The 24,595-nt window shown below is 33.2% G+C and overlaps 1 protein-coding gene across 1 annotated transcript in view; it reads right to left on the minus strand.

The window, feature by feature from the left end:
- Positions 1–24,595, minus strand: part of LOC126887999 (uncharacterized) — a 70,267-nt gene that overhangs the window by 44,771 nt on the left and 901 nt on the right. Inside the window, exons 2-3 of the mRNA XM_050655986.1 lie at positions 5,524–5,598; positions 462–1,769 (exon numbers count right to left, since the gene is read on the minus strand). Of these exons, the coding sequence (XP_050511943.1) occupies positions 462–1,769; positions 5,524–5,598 (1,383 nt within the window). The remainder of the gene's footprint in view (positions 1–461; positions 1,770–5,523; positions 5,599–24,595) is intronic.

Genomic DNA, 24,595 nt, shown 5'->3' on the forward strand with positions numbered 1-24,595 from the left:
CTACATTAAATATGCCACCCATTTCTATACGTCATAAGAAGAGAGATTTTATTACTTTTTACAATATTTTGCATGGTAGAGCTGCTGCTTCTTCTTTGCTCAATAAAATTTATATACATGTTCCATATAGACCTACCAGATCTATAGCTAGTTTCCATTACCCTATACATCGCACTAACTATGGCTTTAACAACTTTATTACAAGAACTGCTAGACTAGCCAATCAATATGACAACATAGATTTATTTGCAACCTTTGGCTCATTCTTACGTCAGGTTTTGTGTACTCTTGGCTCGAGTAATAGATATAGATAACTTTTGTATTGCATTGTATAATAATACAGATTAACTTTTTGTATTGTAACCGTATATATAGTCAGTATTATGAATTTATAGTTTAACATTAATTGTATTTGGGCTTGCCCGTTGATAAATAAAATAAAATGAAATATTCGAACTTACCTGTATCAACAAAATTATTTTCCTTTAAAAAATTGAAAATCTGAATTACGTTTTGATCTGTCAAATTGGGCATATAATCCTTACAGAATCGGAAAATATTGCGCCATGTGTTCACTCTGGTATATAATTTGTAACAAATAAACTGATATTCTTTTTTCGCAGATTGTAAAAGAACCGATAGCTCAAATGCTTTTTCGTCAATAACGTGAACAAGATTTCGGTTTTGTAAGACTGTTGTAAATACATCGTTCATTATGTTTAAAAAATTGTCATTCATTTTGTTTTCGTCCTTTTTTGGACTAGCGCTTACTACACTCTTTTTGCGTGGTGATGATGGCCTTGCTTCATTTTGGTTCTCGCCATTCTGATTAGTCGTGGTAGTATTTCTGACATTTGTTGTACCGGCCACTTTTTTCTTTTTAGGTAGTGGTTGGGATGTTGCTTCAGTTCTGTTTTGATCTTCAGAAATACTTTTGCTTGAGGGACTTTCCTTGCTCTTAGAAGAGTTTGCGGTTGGATGAGACATTGTACCGTTCGTATGACTTACTATACTTTCTGTACGTGACGTTGATGGCGTTGGTTCATTTTGGTTCTCGCCATTCTGATTACTCATGGTAGTATTTCTGACATTTGTTGTACCGGCCACTTTTTTCTTTTTAGTTAGTGGTTGGGACGTTGCTTCAGTTCTGTTTTGATCTTCAGAAAAACTTTTGCTTGAGGGACTTTCCTTACTCTTAGAAGAGTTTGCGGTTGGATGAGACATTGTACCGTTCGTATGACTTACTATACTTTCTGTGCGTGACGTTGATGGCGTTGGTTCATTTTGGTTCTCGCCATTCTGATTACTCATGGTAGTATTTCTGACATTTGTTGTCCTGGCCACTTTTTTCTTTTTAGTTAGTGGTTGGGATGTTGCTTCAGTTCTGTTTTGATCTTCAGAAATACTTTTGCTTGAGGGACTTTCCTTACTCTTAGAAGAGTTTGTGGTTGGATGAGACATTGTACCGTTCGTATGACTTACTATACTTTCTGTACGTGACGTTGATGGGGTTGGTTCATTTTGGTTCTCATCATTCTGATTACTCGTAGTAGCATTTCTGATATTTGCAGTTTTGGCCACCGCTCTTTTCTTTTTACGTGGCGGTTGGGACGTTGCTGCAGGTCTGTTTTGGTCTTCGGGACATCTCTTGCTTGCGGGACTTCCCTTAGTTATACTCTTACAAGAGTTGGCGGTTGGATAAGACGTTGTACCATTTGTATGGCTTGCACAATCTTTGTTAATCTGATCAGAGGAAGTTGATTCTGTTCCTAAAAATATAATCAAATTTTAATTCGTATATCGTTGAATTAATATATTATTTTTGTTAAAAAATTGTTTGTATGTAGTATCTAAGTTTTTCATTTTATTGTCTTCAATATGAAAATTTTTAGAAACTGCTTCTGATCTAAAGTCAAAACGTCAATAATAAAGGGTTTATTGTAAACATTACATAAATTGATTTAAGAGGTAACAGTAGCGATCAACAGGTAGCAACAAACGCGGTCCAAGATTGCGGCTGTAATTTTGAATGTTTTGTCAAGATATTTGGCACACATATTCGTAATATAATAAAGAATGGCGGTACAGAGCCCAATTTAAGAAATATATTAGTACGTAGAAATTACTCTGTAATTAAATACAATATTAAAAAAAACGAGCCTGTACTGCCATTAGGGGGGGGGGTATGGTTTGAAATCAACATATCAAGCACATTTTTGTGAATCTTTTTTCAAAGCTATAGTGGAATTATTTTATTTTTAAATTAAATAAACATATTAAGTACAATTCAAAGAATATTTGAGAAAGAACTCAATGCAAAATATTCAAAAATAAGCCATTGGTGACAAATTTTGACAGGCAGCTCAAAAAAAATGGATTTTGCGGTGGACATCAGAACTCATCACTGGATCATACGGAACAAAAAATTCAAAAAGATTTAATTAGCTTATGAGTTTCACGAGGTAACATCGTCGAGTTTTTTTTTATTTTAAATGATTTTTGAATTTTTGGTATCACTCAGAAGTCAAAAATACGAAATTTTTGATAAAAATTTTGTGAAAATCAACAGATTTAATATTGTTGAAAAAAATAAGCACAAAACGAAAAATATCTCGACGTTGTTACCTCACGAAATGTCTAAAGAAAATCTATGCAAAATTTCGGGTAGATCGGTCAAGTAGTTTTTCAGTTACAATGTCCACCGCATTTGAAAAAGCAGTTTTGAGAAAAATGCGTTTAAAGTTTTGACAACTGCATCTTCATCTTCTTATTTGTCTGCCAAATCGTAAAGTGATGAACATTGGAATATGTTTTTTAAATTGCGGAGTAATCTACAAAAGAGAAGGCGAACAGTTGTTTAACGTTTCTCACTACGCTCAAGCGTGCTGGCGCGAAGCCGCGGCAAAGCGGGTCGAAGGTAGGGATATTCAACACTCTGTATCTCGGGTAATTTTACTCCGATCAACCTGAAATTTTCAGAGATTATTCTTGAAAGTACCTATGCACTTTTATTTGAAATAATAAAAAATTTAAATATTTCAAACCATACCCCCTCCTTAAGAAGAACAAAAAAATAAACTTTCTTCAAATAAACTGTTTTATCCCATGCCTAGATTTTGTGTTATATTGGATCTAGTAAAATTTTTTTATCTCTAACTGATTAGTCAACATAGAGAAAGTGTCACTGCCATTTTGATAAAATTATGACAGATTTCTGTTCTATTATTTGAATAGGGATTACGAACACTCGATACGAATCGTATCGAGTGCAGATAACGGAACGGAAATCTGACGCAGGTTTGTCAAAATGACAGTGATACTTTCTCGATGTTGACTAATCAGTTATTTAGTTATAATATGTTACATTTCTTGTTAGAGATAAAAAATTTTTACTAGGTCCAATATGACACAAAATCTAGGCATGGGATAAAAAAGTTTATTTGAAGAAAGTTTCTTTTTTTGTTCTTCTTAATTGCAATACAGGCTCCTTTTTGCAATATTTTATTTAGTTATAGAGTAATTTCCACATACTAACATATTTCTCAAATTGGGCTCTGTGCCGCCATTCTTTATTATATTACGAATATGTGTGCCAAATATCTCGACAAAATATTCAAAATTACAGCCGCAATCTTGGCCCGCGTTTGTTGCTACCTGTTGATCGCTACTGTTGCCTCTTAAATTTTTAATCTACACATTAGGCGTGTTTTTTTTTTGTTTTTGTTTTTTGGTCTTGGTTTGGAACCTTTAGTCGCATAATTACATTATATGTAGATTGTTTGTGATAAGATAGTTTATAACTAGCTCATAGGAGTAATGTATAGTGAGTGTGTGGAGTAAATGTCTTGTTGATTAGTAAAGCCGACTTCACTGTCTTTACAAAGAGACGGTTATTGAATCCAAACATCTGCGTTCCCTCAGATGAGTACCGATCCCACAAGGTTAAAAATTATGCGAAAACATTGCATAAGACGTAAAAGCTTAGGTCAAATAGTTTCAAAGTTAAAAAACATAACAAATTAATATAGCGTTGCGTTTCGGGATATATAGACTGATGAACATCAGATGTTGAACTTTAACGTTCGAAACACTTTTTCAAAACAAGTATTTCTTCAGGTTCGGGGCAACAAAAGCTAAGGCCTACAATTTACTAATGTTTATATTTTAACCAGGACGAGTAAACTAAAAGGACAAATTCACACCCAAGAAAGTCACTAGAATAATAACCAAATACATCTTCTCTTTTGGTTGATCTAGTCGGCCCTCAACGGTAATCCATAAATATTATATTAAATTAATACGTCGCCAAAAACAACTGCTTTTTATATAAAAGCAGACTAACGATCTAAAGATTAAAGGAATAACGCAGAAAACACAAAAATCCCCGATATAACTTAATTACCATATGAAATGTCACTAGTGTCAAAATTTGATAAATGTCATTAGTGTCAAAATTTTATAACAGTGGGTAAACTTGCCTGCGGTTGGACCAATTACAAACAAGCAATACAGCCGGTAAATTTGAATCACTCCTCTTGGTTAAAAAACAAACCATAGTGATGTTGAAAAAGTAACTATTCGTTACAAAGTACTCGTTACTTACGAATACCGAAAGTAACGATTAGTATACAAAGAAGCAAATCGTTACTTTGATTACTTCGTTACTTCGTACAAATCGTATCAGAGCTAGTAACGACTATTGTATCTACTTTGATTACTTCGTTACTTCATACCAATCGTATTAGAGCGAGTAACGGCTATTGTAACTACCTTATTACTCTGATTACTTCGTTACTTCGTACCAATCGTATCAGAGCGAGTAACGGCTGTTATATCTACTTTGATTACTTTGTACCAATCGTAACAGATCGAGTAACGACTATTGTATCTATTTTGATTACTTTGGTTACTCTGATTACTTCGTACTTCGTGAAGGTTGTTATTATATCGGAATACCTATACAAAATACCTACCTACTGAGAAATATGATTCTCGATATGATTACCGGTACTCAAATAGAAAAGTAACAAAAGTAATCATGGTAATCAAATCATTTTTATCCCTTAAACAGATTGGGGAATGTCGTTGTTATATCGGAACACCTATACAAAATAGCTACCTACTGAGAAATACGATTCTAGATATGATTACCGGTACTCAAATACAAAAGTAATATTAGTAATCAAAGTAACGAATACTGTTAATGATTACTTTATACAAAATACCTACCTACTGAGAAATACGATTCTCGATTTGATTACCGGCACTCAAATACAAAAGTATCAAAAGTAATCATAGTAATCAAAGTAACGAATACTGTAAATGATTACTTTATACAAAAGTAACGATTTGTAACGAATACTCGAAAGTAACTATAATCAACATCACTACAATTTACCAAACTCTTCACAAAACGTCATTGTTCGATCTTGTTGAACGACACCGCAATACAGTGAGTGGCCGGCTTAATATGTTAGCTGCAGTTTTCCAAATTAAAAATATTTTGAATTGTCATTAACTCACCTGGCCATGTATGAACTGGAAGATCAAAGGGTAGTCTTTTTGGTTTAATTGTTGGTGACGGTAAACTTTTTGGTCCTTTTAAAAAATAATATAATAATTAGTATTTCAATAACACTGTTTTCTAATTCAATAACAAAAAGCAGAGGGCTATGAAAAACGGCTTTCAGAACTTCATCCATCAAAATTATAAAATTAATAATAGGGCTTTTCATTCACAGTCATTTGTTTCGAGCTTCTGTCATTGCATTGTTGCATAATCCGTGTATATTAATATTATACACGGATTATGCGACATATGACAGATGCTGGAAACAAATGACAATTGATGAAAAGCCCTATTGATAAAGAATTTGTTTGTACAGTGCAAATATTCTAAAGGTGCCGGTGGGAGATGGCGCCTATGTGCAGTATTATAGTCGGTAGATGAGAAAAAAAGTATTCGAAATAATGTAATAACAAATACAGTAAAACCTCGATAGAACGCACCTCTATTTAATGGACTTCGAATACAACAGACAAAAAATCTGAACAAATGTAAAAAAATTGAATGCAAAAAAATATGGAAAAATGAATTCTTAAAGAAAAATCAGCAAGGAAAGGATCTCGGCACTGCTTTCTGCTAACATCAATGGATCGCTTGGATTGACTGCTGCTATCATCTTTGAAAATGAACTGACTGAGGATATCCAGATTCACCGTGGGGTGCGCCAAGGGTGTATTTTATCACCATTGTTATTTAATTTATATGGTAAAGCCATCTCAGAATTAGCGTTGGCCGAAGTCAACGAGGGCCTAATAATAAACGGTGAGCCACTTAATAATATAAGATATGCTGACGATACCGTACTTCTAGCGGGAACACTGGAAGAATTGCAACACCTTGCTCAACAACTAAATATACATTGCAACGATTATAGACTAAAAATAAATTTGAAGAAAACCAAGTTCATGGTATTTACAAAAGCACAAAACATCAGAGTTAGACTAGTACTGGATAATACAGAAATTTAGCAAATTTCTTCGTACAAATACCTTGGAGCATGGATCACAGAAGATACTGATCAGACAAAAGAAATAAGATGCCGCATTGAAATTGCACGATCCATTTTTAACAGAATGAGGAAACTTTTCTGTAATCGCAATATGAATATAACGCTCTGGATAAGAATGCTTCGTTGTTATATTTTCTCCACCCTTGTGTATGGGGTTGAGGCATGGACACTAAAACAATCCAACATTAAAAACCTGAGAGGATTCGAAATGTGGTGTTATAGACGTATTCTGAAAATATCATGGACAGATCGTAAAACAAACACACAAGTGCTCGAACAACTAGGAAAACCATGCGAAGTTTTAAATTCCATAAAAATCAGGAAGTTGGAATACTTGGCGGCACATCATGAGAGGTGAAAAATACGAACTATTAAGGAATATAATGCAGGGCAAAATCAAAGGCAGAAGAAGCGTAGGAAGACGTAAAATCTCGTAGCTACGCAATCTCCGTGAATGGTTTGGATGCAGCTCAATTGAACTATTCCGGCGCGTAACCAACAAAATTATAATTGCCAGAATGATTTCCAATCTCCGATAGGAGCGGAACTTTAAGAAGAAGAAGAATCATCAGCCAGCCTCAAAAGTCCACTGATGAACATAGGCCACCTCCTCTTGTCTCCAACCCTGTCCATTCTGCGCCACTCTCATCCAGTTTTTATTTAGCCTTCTTAAGTCGACAGTGCATCTTGTAGGCGGCCGACCGACTCTTCTCTTGGTCTCTAATCCAATAACGTCCTGTTGCTATTCGCGGTGTGCAAGTACTTGGAGAGGATATGAGAAACGATCGTGCGAGAATAGCGGAGAAATATTGCAACTTTCTTAAATAATTCATATTGTCAATTGAAATTGTCAAATTGACGTATATTTCATACCTACTGTCACTGAAGAAGAAAAATTATATATTGCTCCACAATATTGATATGATATGCAATTTTTATATAAAGGTAAATTTAATTAATTGTATTTTGCTTGCAGTACTGCATTTTAATAACTAATTTTATTTACTACATACAATTGTTTACGTTTTGATAACATAACGTGAATCTTATTTTTTATTATTTTTTTCTGACTACGGCCTTAACAATTATTCAGTAACCAGGACTAATATAATTGGCCAATGTAATTAAAAGTGCAAATAATGTTGCTGAGCGTAGAAACCAGGTGTCGCTTTGCCGAACTTGCACAGTCCCAATAGTAGGGAACTTGCACATTTTTTTTATTACATAATAATGTTCAGTTTTGTATAAAAATGAGATTTCTAAAATTTCACGCTTCAAAAACTCATAATAACTTAGAAGTACAAATTTAAAGTCTTCTGTATTTTAAAATAGTTCAAACGACCCGTGACGTCACATAGTTTAACTATATGGTTCCGGTTATGGTTATATTTAGGTATATTCTTCTGCTTCTTCTTTAGTTTATTGGCCTGCACCTACTTGGATATTTGGCCAGCTCGTCGTCGCGGAATTAAGGAAAAATATTTATATTCTGACATTTATCGTATATCATTGTAATAATATATACCAGTTTTTTGAGATTGGAGTTTGATATAGTTATTGAAGGAAAGGAAAGAAGGTTTACTTCTTTCCTTGGAAGGAAAATAAAACCATTTTGTAAAAGTACAAATTTTCCATGAATAGTTCAAACGATCAAAAACACTTGTAACGTCACATAACTGCATTTTCTACTGACGTTTATAATGTCTAATTTAAAATTATATACAATTTTGTTTACTTTGTTGGTTCAAAATGTAAACATATAGCCCGATGACGTCACGACGCGTTTTGGGCTGGCTGGTATAATTTGAATTTTTAATCGTCTTTAGGGGCCAAACGAAAACAAACAAAACTTTGTTATCTTTGATACATGTTTTAAATTATGTTCTGTTGTGATTTATAACATTTTTTTCGAATTTAAAATTTTAAGCAAGTTCCCTATTGTTGGCAAATCTCGTAAACCATAAGTTATTAAAGATATAATGCATCATCTGCTCGTTTCATATTATATCTCTAATATGGCATGGTTCATCACAGATATTCTCAAAAATTTATTTTAGACCACTCATCAGCGGTAAAAAGCTGTAAAACTGTGGAATTTTGAGAACCAATTTTGATTTCCTTGAAAATTTGGATTTAGGTAGTAACTATAACCTTTGTCAAAATCTACCCTATGCCGAAATGCGCTTTTGCCCTGGGGGTGAAAACAACCCCATCTAGGGGATGAAATTTTTTTAATCAAAATAACTATGGAAATCGATTAGAATGATCGACTCTGAGTAAATTTTGTTCCATAAATTTTTTTTGCAAAACTGATACTTTTCAAGTTATTTGCGATTGAAACTATGCATTTTTCATTGAAAAAACTCATGTTTTATAACCGTTTTTAATGAATAACTTAAAAAAAAATTAATTTTATAGAAAAAATCATTGGAAAACAAAATTGTAGCTAATAAAAAAACAAAGAGATTTGCGTCTGAAAGACCTATGTAAACCCAATAACGACTGAGTTATTGCTCTTTAAAGGATGGTTATTTTCGAAGAATATCGAAATGGAGAACCTTTAATCTCAAGTAACTCAAATGTTTCTAGTATCTCGTCCTGATCACCAATGATTTCTCCTGTTCTGTTTCTAACTATTGATAGTCTAGGTTTGAATTGCTTTCTGGTCTGGTTAATCTTCTTGTAGAATTTTCGCGTTTGCATTTATGTGTTATACATCAACACATCTCTAGTTCTTTCAGTTGGTTTTCTATATGCTCATTCTTCTTTCTTATATTATAGGTAAAGTAGAACAGTAAAAAAGTAGCAAACCAATCTTGATTCCTTTGTTTTAAATTACAGATATGTACACTGTATATAAATAAAGTAGATACATATTTTCAAAAAAAATTGATTGATTTGAAACCTATTTTTATATAATGGACTTTTGGCTTTAACAGCCATCCCGTCCCCCAATTAGTCCGGTATATCTACCGTGACCATATCTTTTTAAAGAAAAATAAGTACAAAAAAACAAAAATGTATTAAAAACGCAAAATGTATCTTATCATTGGACAAGTATAACTTTTTGGCATTAAAAATAAATAAACTATGTAACTAGACATAAAAAATTATATCCATTAAACTAAACATAACACATTACATTAACTTTGAAAAAATTACAAGCCTGTAATTAAGAGTTTTTAGATGAGGGACCTTGGAATAGCCTCATCTTCTTCCGGTTTTTTGCATCATTCATATTTTTCTGAACTTAAAATTAATATAAGAAGGTCCGGCTTCGACTGAAGTAAATGAAACATTTCATACAAGTCTCATCAAAATTTGCGTACACTAGCATCGCTGCCTTGAGAGTGGATATGGACATTTGTGACTTTTCCGACGTCCAATAATAATTATTTATTACAGAAAATAAATTCTCGATAGCCGCACTAGTACCCGGAAGACAAAAAATAAATTCGCATAATATTTGCAAGTTTTTCAGTTTGAATTGATCTACACACTTAAAAACTTTAAGCCATCGATCCTGACTATTTTTTTCTCCTCTGTTCCATTCAGCAATTTTTTCACTTGTAGCCACGTCTTTCGAAATTCCCAGTTCGTCAAAGAGTTGATCTTCGTTTAACATGGTTGCCTTACAATTTAAAAGCTTCGAGAGAATAACAAACATCGTTCCATGTTATTTCACTTCTTATGCGAGCTCCACACTCTCGCCGAAGTCGATCGAGGTTCAACAAGTACGAGAGTGTAGACGGCCACCTTGTGTAACTTTGCCTCACTTCGTTCTACTTCCATTCTCTGTTGGTCCGGTCAAAGGGATCTTTGTCGGTATCGCACTTCCTCGCGATCTAGAACGAGTGTGTAGAGAGGGTACTTCGAACTTCGGTCAACTTTGGCGAAGTAACTTAGCCGAGAATGTAGAGCCCGCTTTACATATATGCTTTTGAATAGTTTAAATTCATGAAAATTTGTACTCTAGTTTTCTAGGTAGGTTACATATTTTTTGTAAAAATGTTTCACTTGCGCAGTGAAGTTTTGTGTGCGACCACCGCACCATAATCCTGATGTCTCACACACTTAAAATGTTTTTAAAGATCATTCATAAACGCATTTACCAAACACTTGATATGGATATTGAAGAAGCCCACTTTGGATTTATACTACTAATCCAGAGATGCTTGGATGTGAACCAGGATATGTACGTCCGTTTCATAGACTACAACAAGGCTTTCGATAAAGTCCGCCACAAAGAGCTAATGGACGTCCTCAAAGACAATGACCTTTGAATTATAACAAATCTATATTATAAACAGCAGGCACACATACGCATTAACGAACACACATTAGAAGAGTTCGAAATTAAAAGAGGAGTGCGACAGGGGTGTGTATTGTCACTACTACTATTAAATGCATACTCTGAAGAAATTATGAAAAAAGTTCTTGAGGGAGAAACAGCAGGAATAAAGGTACCTAAATGGAACGCCAATTAACAACATTAGATATGCGGACGACACTATCATAATAGCGGGCAACCTCCAAGACCTCCAAAAGCTAATGAACAAGATAGTTGAGTATGGAGAACAATATGGATTATCAGTAAACATCAAGAAAACTAAATTTATGAGGCTATCAAAACCCAAAATAATGATTAAAGCCTGACAATTAAAGGTAAAACTTTAGAACAAGTTGAAAACTATAACTATCTTGGCACAATAATTAATCACACAAGCGATTACTCCAAAGAAATCAAAGTTCGAATAGAGAAAGCAAGAACCAACTTCAATAAAATGAGAAAGGTAGTTTGTGCAAGAGAACTGAAATAATTAAGACTTAAGAGTTAGGCTGGCAAGGTGTTATATTTTCTCGACTCTAGTTTACGGGATAGAAGCATGGTTAATTAACGCGTCGACTACTAAAAATTTGGAAGCATTTGAACTATGGGTGAAGGTACCTCAAGATAGCATGGACCGAGCCTGTAACAAACAACGAAGTCAGGAGAAGAGTCAACAAAAGAATGGAAATATTGGAAACTATCAAGACCCAAAAGCTGCAATACCTGAACAGTATACAAAGAAATTTGTTTAAAAGTAGTAAAAGATAAAAATGTTCATTTTTTAGAAAAAATAAGTACATTCGCGTGTCCTTAGAAAGGTTTTAAAGTACATTAGGACAATATTTAAAAATAAGTACTGTCCTACTTAAATAAGTACATATGGTCACCGTAGGTATATCGAGGTTTTACTGTAATATAAAATTTGTTATTTCATTATTTCGAATACTTTCTCTCTCGTACAATGACTATAATACTGCGCATAGACGCCATCCCCCACCGGCACCTTTAGGAGATAAATGAATGAAAAGAAAAGTATTTTTAAAGTACATATGTAAAATATTGAATTTCTAGCTGAGCACTTTTAAACAATATTCAAATAAGGAACACTACTTTATTTGTCAACAGAAAACATCATTTTAATATAAAATATGTGGAAACAAGACAAAGTAAAAATATGTAGTCAAATTCAGACTGAATTTTGAAAGTTCTGACGTAAATACTAAATCTCAGAATTTTTCTTCACAACATAATATCGCTTGGCTGGAATAAGAATGATTTGACTGCAAATTTTGTCAATTCCTATTTATTGCGTAATTAACTACTGTATACAGATAATATAAAAGCAATAGAACTGCAACTATGTGCTGAGTCACTACAAGGTAGTTGCGTCGTTATTGAAATAAGCACCATTTTAGACCTTGTTTCAGATGAATAATAACACAACTGTAAATAGGGTTAAAAATGGGGGACTAAATTAAGATAATGAAATTCGGACCAATAGGGATGAAAATAAAAGCCATTGCTGTAAGAATAAATGGCATACTAAATAATATTCAAAAATAGTTTTTTTTTGTACAGAAACATTTTCAGATTAAGAATGCCGCAATTATGGATTGGATTGAAAATGGGGGGATTACATTCATTACAAAGCAATTAGTGAGCAGGTTGTTAACTAGTTGATTTATACAAAAAAATAGTTAAGAATCATGGCTTCCGAGAGCAGCGAAACAGAAGAAGAGGAAGAAATGGAAATGGATGATACCGGACAGTGGACAAAAGTGAAAAGGAAAAGGAAAAAACATTTGGATAATCCAGCAAAAAAAAAAAGAATCACACAACCACAACTATCTCAACAGCAAGTGCAAGATATAATAATTGGACCACAATCTTCTGAAAACATAACACAACAAACTCAGCAAAACTCACAAAAAGATATCAACACTCCAAGTCATCAAAAAAAGGTAACTTACAACAACACACAAAACTATTCACTTCAAATGAAAACCATCAGTAATAAAAACTATAAACAATTTTTTTTTTAACAACTCATCAAGAATTATCAAGGTTACAGTTGGCTAATTATTGGAGTGTTGGAGATCCAAACTCTTCCGATGTTATAATAAAAACTAGAAGTGGTTTTATTTTAAAAAGTAATCAGGATAATAAACACATTTAAAAAACAAAGCTGAAATCATTAGTCCAGTCAAGTGTGGTCAAAGAATACAAAGAAACAAATTCTGACCAAAATCCATCAACACCACATAAATCACAAAACACAACTTTCGCCTGTGTTATATCATCAGTAGAATTGGATATTGAGGATACACATATAAAAGACCACCTTACCAATATCGGAATAACACACAGATACTGCAAAAGAATTACATCAAGAAAAACCGGAAAACTGACACCTCTGATTAGAATAATTACGGGAGATTACTCATCATTTCAAAAACTATTAAGCGAGGGAGTGTTCTTTAAGAACTACCACTATCCTGTTTATCCCAGTCAACCACCCGAACCTTCTCCTATCCCATGTTCTAAATGCTTACTATATACCCACACTACAGAGAACTGCACCACATCAATAAGCTGTAGGAAATGCCAAGGAAAACATTCAACACAAATGTGCACCTCTCCTCTTCCAGAAAAGTGTTTGTCGTGCAACGCCGAAGACCACCAAGCATGGTCACCTAAATGTCCTAACAGACCAACTAAACCTATCGAAGGAATTCCTAATGCGCGAATTAAGTCTATGAACAAAAAATCCTCCGAAATGCCATCAGAAATTACTGGTACGAGCAGAATACATTCACCAATGACATATCATGATCATATTATTGAAACATATACTAACAAACTAAATAATCCTAAAAATAAAGATCGTCAAGAAATCATAATTAAGCTAAAAAAGAGATTTGTACATCTATATAATATTGATACTACCCCAGTATTTAGCGGAAATCGACTATTTATACTCATGTTCGATCTGGAAAAACCAACCAATGACTCACCAACTATGCCACAGGAAGGCCTTGCAATATTTCAGGATAATGGCTCATAAGGTGAGGTTTCTTTATTCAAATATCAATAGTTTTCAACCAAAGAAATATTTAATATACAACTATTTACAAGCTAACAATATCGATAGTTTTATGTGTGTGGAAAGCAAAAATAAAGATTTTATTAACCCATATTGTGACTGGTCTATAATCCAACAAAAAGGAAATATATTAAACCAAAACTTCAGAGGAGGCAGTCTTATACAATCCAGAAAAACATGGAAGATGGGGAAAGAAAATCCTCCACGAATAAAAAACCCTCTTAATAACTGCATTCATGTCTCATTTCCTTTTAAAGACTCCAAATTACATATTTTCGTAGTCTATATTCACAATTCCTCACTAATTGAAGAAACTATCTTCATTAAGGCATCCGTTTATGATTATTCAATAATAATTGGCGATTTTAACCCAAAATCAAGCCCCTCACGTATGAAGCAAATCAGAGGTTTTCTTCAAAGTTCTAATTTTTGTCAAATACCTACTCCTCCTACGTTTATAATGGCAGGTAACCCAAGCACAACTCCAGATATATTATTTTGTTCTAAAAATATTATAAATAATATCACAAATATACTTGTAACTCCAGATCTGGGAAGTGATCACTTGGCATTGCAATTTGATTTTAATCTACATCATGATCCTGACCACATTAATGAAATTAATCTTCCCAATATAGCAAAATGTAATGTACAAAATGTAAATAGTAGAATGAAAGAATTTTTGAATATAAGGCATGACATTTGCCCAAATTACATTAAAAATTTCAACACTATGTTGTCTAAATTAATAATAGAAAATTCGCCCAAACAGAAGAAATCACCCTTTAATTACAATCTTCCACCCTTCATTTTGTCTCTGATTAAATTGAAGAGACAGTTACTCAGGCAGATCCAAAAAAATGAGACACATGCATTAAAATCACAATTTAATGAACTAAACCAAGATATTCACAAACTTATATCACAATTTAAACAACATAAATGGATCCTAGCATGTAAAAGTATAAACTCCATGAAAGGAAAAACATACTGGAATGAAATAAAAAAACTGTCTAAATATAAATCGTTTAGACAACAGATTTCAGAACTGATATATGATGGCCAGACATATAGTACAGATGAAGAAAAATGTAGTGCTTTTGCTAGATACTTTGAAGAAACCTACAAATTTGATGAGGATGACAATTTTGATAGAGATACCTTAGAGGAGGTGGATAGTTGGTTTGGAAGTTTTTATGAAGATAGTCGTAATCTGAATGCTTTTCAGGACATCACAGAAGATGAATACGACGAGGCTCTATATAAAGGAAAAAATACAGCTCCAGGCAAAGATTCCATCAATCGTAAAATCCTTAGACAACTAGATCCAGATATTCATAAGGAGATAATGAGCATATATAACTATTGTATCATGAATCATTTCTTCCCTGATGAGTGGAAGACAGGCATTGTAATAGTTATCCCTAAACCTTATACTAACCATCAACTACCCCAAAATTACCGTCCAATCACCCTTCTCCCAGTAATTGGAAAAAATTTTGAGAAAATTATCCAAGGAAGATTATATAATGAATTAAACCAACATATTCCAGCACACCAGTTTGGATTTAGAGAAAAATCATCTACAATCCTTCCTCTTTCAATAGTAACATCCAATATACAGGCAGCAAGATTGCAAGGACTAAAGGCCGCTGGAGTTTTCTTGGACATCAAGAAGGCTTTTGACTCCGTTTGGCATAGAGGATTGTTATATAAACTTCACAGAATGAAATGCTCCCCTTCTCTAATATGGATTATTGACGAATTTCTTAGAAGACGCAGGTGTATAGTTAAGATCAATGAAACATATCCCCATTCATTTTCAGTGCAACAAGGAGTTCCACAAGGTTCACCACTCTCCCCTCTATTGTATAATCTCTATTGCAGTGACATATGCGACAATAGACTAACCAACACTAATTTGCTACAATTTGCTGATGACACTGCAGTGATATCATATGGAAAAAATTTAATAAAGACAATGGACTTATTGCAGAGGCAGGTGGATGACACAATATCTTGGATGAATAAATGGAGATTAACAATAAATCCTTCTAAAACAAAACTAATAATATTTAACCATAGAATCCAAGATCACTCACCAACTATAAACATATGCGACAATATTATTAAACCCTCCCAAACTGTTAAGTATTTGGGAATAGAAATAGATAACAAATTGACGTTCAACCACCACACAGCAGTTATAAAAAGGAAAATTATAACTAGAGCAAAACACTTCAGAAGTTTAACATACAAGAATGAGGGAATTACGATTGAAACAGCAGCCAATATTTATAAAATGATTTGCAGGCCCATGCTGGAGTATGGTTCTGCAATTTTCTATAATTCTAAAGGCCCTGCCAAAAATAATATAAAAGTGGCTGAAACAACTAGCCTTCGACAAATTACTAGAATGCGTCATCCTGATAATCCACTTCACAATCCATCCAACAGAATGCTGTACGAGGAAACTGGAATTGAACCTATTAATGAGAGACTCAATAAGCTGTTTAATTATCTCTTTATTAATGACAGTAACAAAAATTTGATTGAGCCCCACATTGTGAAGATACCAGAGGACAGTGCCCGTAGATGTCCAGGAAGAACTCTTTTTGAAGAAATCGGCTACACATCAAGACAATAAACAACTTTATTCAAGTCATCATCTGTATTGTAACTAATTGTCAGTGATATTGTGATTACCGCCACATACAAATATTTTTATTTTTTTTTAAATTATTGTATTGTATTAATATTAACAAAAAACATATCGCTACTTCAGTACAAAAGGGCCACAATTCAAAAATACGAAAATCGCTTTTATTAAAAAAATCTAACCTTAAGCAGTCATATTTTTATATACCACTGAAATCCCCATGTATTTTACGTTTTTTAATATCGAAATAACACTTGCGCCCTTTTTGCATTTTTGTGTTTGAAAGAAAAAATATGGACAAAACTGCCACTTTGTTAGTTGTGTCCTGGCAGTCGAAGGAACGCACGTTTCCTTTGTGCTAAAGAGCCACATTTCAAAAAACCCTAGTCATTTTTACCGTTTTTATAAACGAAAGTGCCACATTCCGAAATACGTCCGTTTTGCACAGAAGATTCACGTAAGTACATTATTATTTCTTAATCAAAAGTGATGCGTAATGAGGCCATTTTATACAAAATAATCGCATAATATATTTTTTTTTTCTCAATCAAAAATGATGTATTACAGAATACATTCATTTTGCTTATGATATTCTCTTAGTTAGTATATCATTTAAAATAAAAAAGGACCATATATTGGGACACGACTGTTTTGCATTTTTCTATGACAGTCAAATGTTATTATTAGAAAGTAAAATGCCGATGTTTTATTTACTTTCACAGTAGACTCTCTCCATAACGAGAACTGAAATGGCGGACCAAGACCCTCGTTATAAGCAGATCTCGTTATATCAGACAACAATAATATTGAAATGTTTTGATGCCTCTTATGTAGTTTATGTTCGAATAATTATTCGAACATGGAAAATATTTTGAAATATTTTCAATCCTAGCTCCATTTTTGATTGCAACACTGTCAACAGTGCCAATATGTACAAAGGACAAGTTTAGTGTTAGTTTTTAATGTGTGCGCCTAAAAGACATGTGCCTTAAAATAACTTTCTATCCCGGTACCTCCCTCACCCTCCAAGTACCAAGAGGGTAACTCGCCCGTTAAAGAAAAGGGCAGTGTGAAATCAATCTAGCTCAGGGCAACATCTCGTCGCCCCACTCAAGTGTATCAGTACGAGATCTGGGCAACACACCGTTGCCAGACTCGACGCTAAAAAGTGAATCCGTCAAGGATAAAGTAAAGTGTGAATCGTGAAAACTTCTCTCTCGATCTGTTATACGTCCTCCAGGGACAACAGAGTTAAGAGCGACGCAACAGTTCTCTATCTCTTGCACCTTTAAAGTGTCAGGTAGCATCACTCACCTGTTTCTCAAGCCCAAGTAAGACGCAACACTCTGTTGCCTTCAACCACACCATCGCCACATCGTCTCCAGACTGGATAGTGGAACTGGAACAAGTGACTTTGGACAGACAATATAGTGCGTACATGGACTGAAAGACTCATTGGTAGCTCGTAAGTACTTTTTGTAGTTTTGTAGTAGGTATTTTGTTTTCTCTGGATCAACGCTAGTGTTGCATCCACGCATTTATGTTTTATGTATGTTTTGTTTTCTTTCTCTCCTAGGTTTTCTTACTCTATTTTGTATATATTTCCTCTTAATAAAATGTTAGTACTCATGGTAAAAGCTCCTTTAAACCTTAGTGTTTAAAAATCCCTCTCGCACCCCCTTTATTACAGGTACAGGTAGATAACCTCATACATTACATTTAGAACCAGCACCTCTTTAGTAGTACAGTCTCTCTCTCTTTGTTAGGACGATCTTTATGACGACCTATTGTCATGTTGTGATAGGTATTATCTCAACAGTTTATTAACCCCTTAATGTACACGCTCTAATACGAGAGCGTGCCTTATTGGCAATTTTGTACACGCTCTGACATGAGCGACCATTAACCCATTAGATCTATTTATGGGGTACTAAAAGTTTAATTTTTTTCAACCAATAACAGTTTTGCTTAAATTGTAAGAAAAAATTTACCCTGTATATTTTATGATGTAGTAAACTGATTAATACACTTTGTTTGATTACATTACAAACACCCATTCAGTAAAAAAATTATAAACATTGGTCAAATTTTTTTACCTCGTCTAGATTTACACATTTAATAATAAAAACTTCATTTCGGCACTGTTTTTGTCTCTCTATGGGTTATTATTGTTGAGTAAGGTTTATTACATCCGATAGTCATAAATAAATCTGGTAAAAATAGAATAGAATAGAATAGAATACTTTATTGGTATAGCTTTACAGCTGCCATCATAAAGATGGATATACACGTCAGATATACAACACAATATAGTCACAGACACATAATCAAATACCTATACATACACTTAAATTTTAGATTTAACATAATGTACATTGATAAATATGAAAATTATTAATATTAGACAGAACTCATAACAGCAATCTAGTTGCTAAGTATTCTTCTACACTGTAGAATGCATGTTTACATAGTATACTTTTCACAACTCTTTTGAATTTCACCGGATGCAAAGATCTAACTTCATTTGGAAGATGATTATATAGCCTGACCCCCACATAATCTGTGGACTTCTCAAATTTGGATAGTTTGTGACCAACAGTAACAAACTGATTGGCATTCCTAGTTGAGTATGCATGTAAATCAGAATTTCTCTTGAATGAATGTAAATTATGCTTAATATACAATATGGATTTCAAGATATATATGGAAGGCAACGGTAAGATATTGTTATTAATGAAAACTTGCTTACAAGTATGCCCAAAAGGAATATTGAAGATAAGTCTAATAATTCTCTTCTGTTTAATAAACACTGTGTCTGATTTTGTGGAATTACCCCATAACGTAACATTATAAGTAAGGTGACAATAAACCAAAGAATAATATACATTAATGAGAGTTTTAATACTGAGTGTTCTCTTCAACTGTACTAAAGCATAGAATGAACAATTTAGTTTCTTATTAACATATTCAACGTGAACATCCCAACTCATAAACTGGTCCAAGAATACACCTAAAAATTTTATGTTTGGAATATTTACAATTTCAGGAATAGACACAACTGGCATATTTCGTTTACATCTAAAATGTATATACGATGTTTTATCAATATTCAGTTGTAGCAAGTTTTGTGTACACCATGTTTGGAATAATCTGATAACCCTTGACACTCTGAATAGAATACATTGCTGAACAGTAACTATGAAGTTTACCTCCGAGATCCAGATTTATTTATTATATCTAATTTATTTATTATATCTCTAGGAACCGTTGACAATTGATACATTGAATTTTGTTGAATTGTTAAAAACTGTTTTTATTGGAGACACTAAACAGCTGTAAAGCATTGATACCTTTTTTTATTATCCAGCTAGTGTTAAGACAGTAAGTTATAAATTGTACCTTTTAGTAGTAGTTTTGGAATTAACTTTTGTTATTTTTGTAGACTGACATTGTAATATTTTTTTTGATAAGACTTTTTGTAATAATTTTACTCAAAATCTACATTAATTAGTGACAAAAACATTGATTAAAATGTTTGTTTTTTTGGTATGTGTCCGTTTATTTCAAATTCCTATCATGACATAAGAAATATTTTTTATACAAAAGGGCCATATCTGCTAATATCTCTTTCAGGAAAATACTTACGCTGTATCTAAATACAATATCAAATACAGTTTAAATTTACCTTTCTATCAATATATTACTTGCATATAAATGATAAAAAATAAAAGAAAAATGAACCAAAAATAAATGTCAAAACTTTGAGTAGCTCCTCTGTAAAAAATGTGATTTTGATTTGTGGCCCTTTTGTATTGAAGTAGCGATATATTGTAATAATGTATATTAATTGTGTAAATTGGCTGAAAGACTTCGGTCGATGGCCTTTTGGTACATTGTATCAATAAAGTATGTCTCTCTCTCTCTCTCTCTGGGGGGATTAAATTAAGATAATGAAATTAGCACCAACAGGAATAAAAATAACAGTCATCATTGTAAGAATAAATGCCATATCGATGCTCCTAAACGATTATTCCTTATTTAACCCATCAAGGACTGAGTTTTAATTTTTTTTTAAATTAGAATAATTTTAAACAAATTATTAAGTAAATTATTAGTAATGCTTAAAACAACAAGAAATAATTATGTTTGTTATCTATTTTTCTCAAAATAGTATGTTGCCATATGGCAACGCTAGTCTCCTGTAGGATCAAAAAATAAGCACATGCTAAAAAACATGAATTGTTTTTAGTTAGTTAAAAAAGTGAATATTAAATTAAATCATGTGTGAAAATTAACGTTGCTACTTATACATACTCCAACTTTCCATTTATTACACATTTTGCACATGATGGATTTGCAGTTTTCAGCTGCACATCTCTTTTTTTTTCTATCAGGGGTGTTTGTTAAGAAATGTCCTATATTGTCAAAACGCATGTCACCAGAAACTCTGCTAATGGATCTACTGGAAATACTTAAACTCTGGCGACCCCTTGGTTTGCCGGATTCTGTACCCATGACAAATGTTTTCATAATATCTCGCTTGAGCTAAAGCTGCGTCATAGTACCCCTTTTTTCTTTTTAAATTCCAACTGTTTTGCGCTGAACAGTCAATTAGCCAAGTAAAAAAGCACTTTATAACAAAAAAACAAAGTTTTTTTACGGATTCCTATACGATATCTGGATATGTTTTGGTTCATAAGATCAGTGCCTTCCATTGCAGAATTATATTTCACAATAAATTGAGGTCTGCCTATGTGTATGTTCTTTTTATCAACCTAAGAATAGCGTTTTACTTCATTCACAGGTGAAACCCCATTTGAGGTTGATGTAACGGTCACTATGGTGTTATCAGCCCACCTTTGGGTTACACCTTCCACAATCCAAGTAGGTTGTGGAAAAGGTTTGCTTGTTGCTTCAATATCGCCACGAACTCAAATGACTTTTGTCAAATCAACTTTTAAATATTCTTCATCCCCAACACTTTCAAAATCTATTTCCTCAAATGGACCATCTTTGCTCCCCAGTCGCTCTTCTTCTGTGTTATTCTTGTTAGAAACAACAACCTCGACCTGTGAGCGAAGTTGATCTTTTGACAAATTATCGACCACCGTCCATTACCATCTTCCTCGCCTGAGTCTTCAGCTGCCAGCTCACCCTCTGTAGGCTCATCATCGTAAGTAATTTGTAATGCCTCTTCAAGTGTTAAGCCGTTTCTAAAAAAAAACAGTATATTATAAAAGTCGGTAATAGCACGTCCTAGCGTTGCCTTATGGCAACACTCATATTTGGGATATAATGTAACAAATAAAAACTAAAAGAATTGGTCTCACAATATTGAGTATTTTAAACACGTTATTTTGACTTTATATTTGATTAATATCAAACACGTATACGAATTTTTAGTATTATTATTTTACTTACGCAAATCTGGCGTCCATCTTGAAGTAACAATTTCACAAAAGCTCTCACAAACAACTGATTTGACAAATTAATTTTCGTTTTAGTGACACCCTAAATTAGACAAACAATCTAATAACGTTAACATAATAACTAGTAGCACAATCTCTGTTTTTCAGTCTCAACTTTTCGTGTATGAATTAATATTTTAAACAGTGTTTTGCATTGCCATATGGCAACGCCAGTCTTTGATGGGTTAATACCCATTTTAAATATTTAAAAATCGTTTTTTTGCTCTCCTGAAAAGTTGGCTTTTTGCAGTTACGTCATTCTTATTCCGGACCAGCGATACAATATTTTTGGAAAATTATTTGAAATTTTATGTGATTAATTAATTTTAAAATGTGATATTTCGAAAAAAAAAGTTTGCGAGTTTGATGGCCATTACCAAAAAGTGTAAGATATTGCAAAAAATACTGTGTATGTATTTATAGCCACCTTGTTTCTTCATACCATATAGCCACCTTGTATCAGAGTTAGCCATTATTGTAGAAACCAATTCAATGCCTATTAGATGAAAACCACTAACTTGGGAATATCTTAAAAATACTTCATCACACCAAGGGCGCCCATATAAAAATTTTTAGGGGGGGGCCAAACGTGAAGATGTTGCACATTACATTTTGTATATTTCGGATGACAATATATACAGTAGACTCTCTCTATAATGAACACGGATATAACGAGGTTTCGCTTATAACGAGGTACATTAGGTGTCCCATGAAATCCCTATTGAACTATAACGCTCTATAACGAGGCATATTTGGTTATAACGAGGAAAATTTAAATCGAAGAATACTTGTCTTTACCTGTTTTTAGCGTTGTAATGGTCATAAATAAATAAATGCCCCAACTACCTGTACATAGAAATGCCCAACGTCTGTCTTATTATCGAGGCCAGTGCTATAATAAACTCGGCCACCTGTAATAAACATCTGCCTGTTTATCGACCGATACTGAATACTATAGGAAATTTACAATCTATGGCGGCGAAGTCTCATTGTTCACTGTTCAGGTTGACCATCGACACATAATAAACTACGTAAGAGGCATCAAAAAATTTCATTATTATTATTGTTTGATATAACGAGATCCGCTTATAACGAGATAATTAATTCACCATTTCAGTTCTCGTTATAGAGGGAGTCTACTGTAGTTTAAACCACCTAAAAAACCTAGTTTGAACCCTGTTGTGAGGAATTATTCATACATTTAAACACTAGACCAAGTTTTTAAATGGAAATGTCATGGGTACCACAAAAGTTGGGCCTCTCTTTAAAACCCATTTGAAAAGAATACAATGCTTGCAAAGCCTTCCCTTCAACTTTGGCGAGCAGACTAACCATGAGTATGTGTCGAACCAAGTTTTTACTTTAAAATCTTAAAAAGGAGCCCCCTTTATTTTTGCAGATATAGAATCCTTATGAAAAATAAGGCACACATATTCCAAACATTTTTAGAATTGTTGATAGATGACGCAAATAAATCGCATTTTACGAAAATAGCGCCATCCGTCAAGTCAACAATTCTAAAAAAGTTCGAATAAATGTTACTTATTTTTTTAGGAGGAAACTCAATCTGCAAGAAAAAACGGGGGTTCCTATTTAAGATTTTAAAGTTAACTTTCACCCCACCTCCGGAGTGTGGAATGAAAAATCCTGTTTGGTGTCATTCTATAGATTTTAGAAAAATATTAAACACGTGTTTTTTAGTTTTTATTTGGAAGTATATTTCTCGAGATATTAGACCGTTTCTATAATTTTGCTGTGGTATCACGATATACCGTTTTTTCCGATTATAGCGCTATCTATCCACAATTCCCAAAATGGCTCGAATAAAATTTGCTTATTTTTACAAGGAAAATCCAAATCTGCAACAAAAATTAGGGGTTCCATTTAAGATTTTAAAATTTACCCCCCGCTCCACACCCAGGGGTTGAAGTGGTGGACTTGTTTAGTGTCATCGCATAGATTTTTGAAAATTATTGAACATGTATTTTTCAGTTTTTCGATCCGATGTTCATTTCGCAAATTATTCGGCCTTTCTGCTACTTTTGGGACACCCTGTATATAACACTCATTCATCATGAAAGATGGCCTGTTTTTAATTTAAATAAAATTGTTCTGTTCATCATAATGAACACTTTAAAAATAATCTACTTATGTACTAAAAAAATACTTTTGCAAACTAAAATTTGACTATGCTCAATAAATTTTAAAAATTATTTTTCAGTATGAATTTTTTCAAAATATAAAATATAATTACTATTTTATACCAGTTGTTAAAGACAAATGGCTCATTAGTGATTATCGATCAGAGATCGGATTTCTTGCTGATATGGTTTTTTTGCAGTATTATAAATGATTCATTTAATTTGTAATTTTGGGTGTCAATTACAGTGTATATGTTTCCCACGCCTCTAATCTCTTTCAATGTTGTAGCATACCATGATTGTGGGAAATGTATATTAT

This window comes from Diabrotica virgifera, chromosome 7 (assembly GCF_917563875.1).
Source record: "Diabrotica virgifera virgifera chromosome 7, PGI_DIABVI_V3a".
Lineage (NCBI taxonomy): Eukaryota > Metazoa > Arthropoda > Insecta > Coleoptera > Chrysomelidae > Diabrotica > Diabrotica virgifera.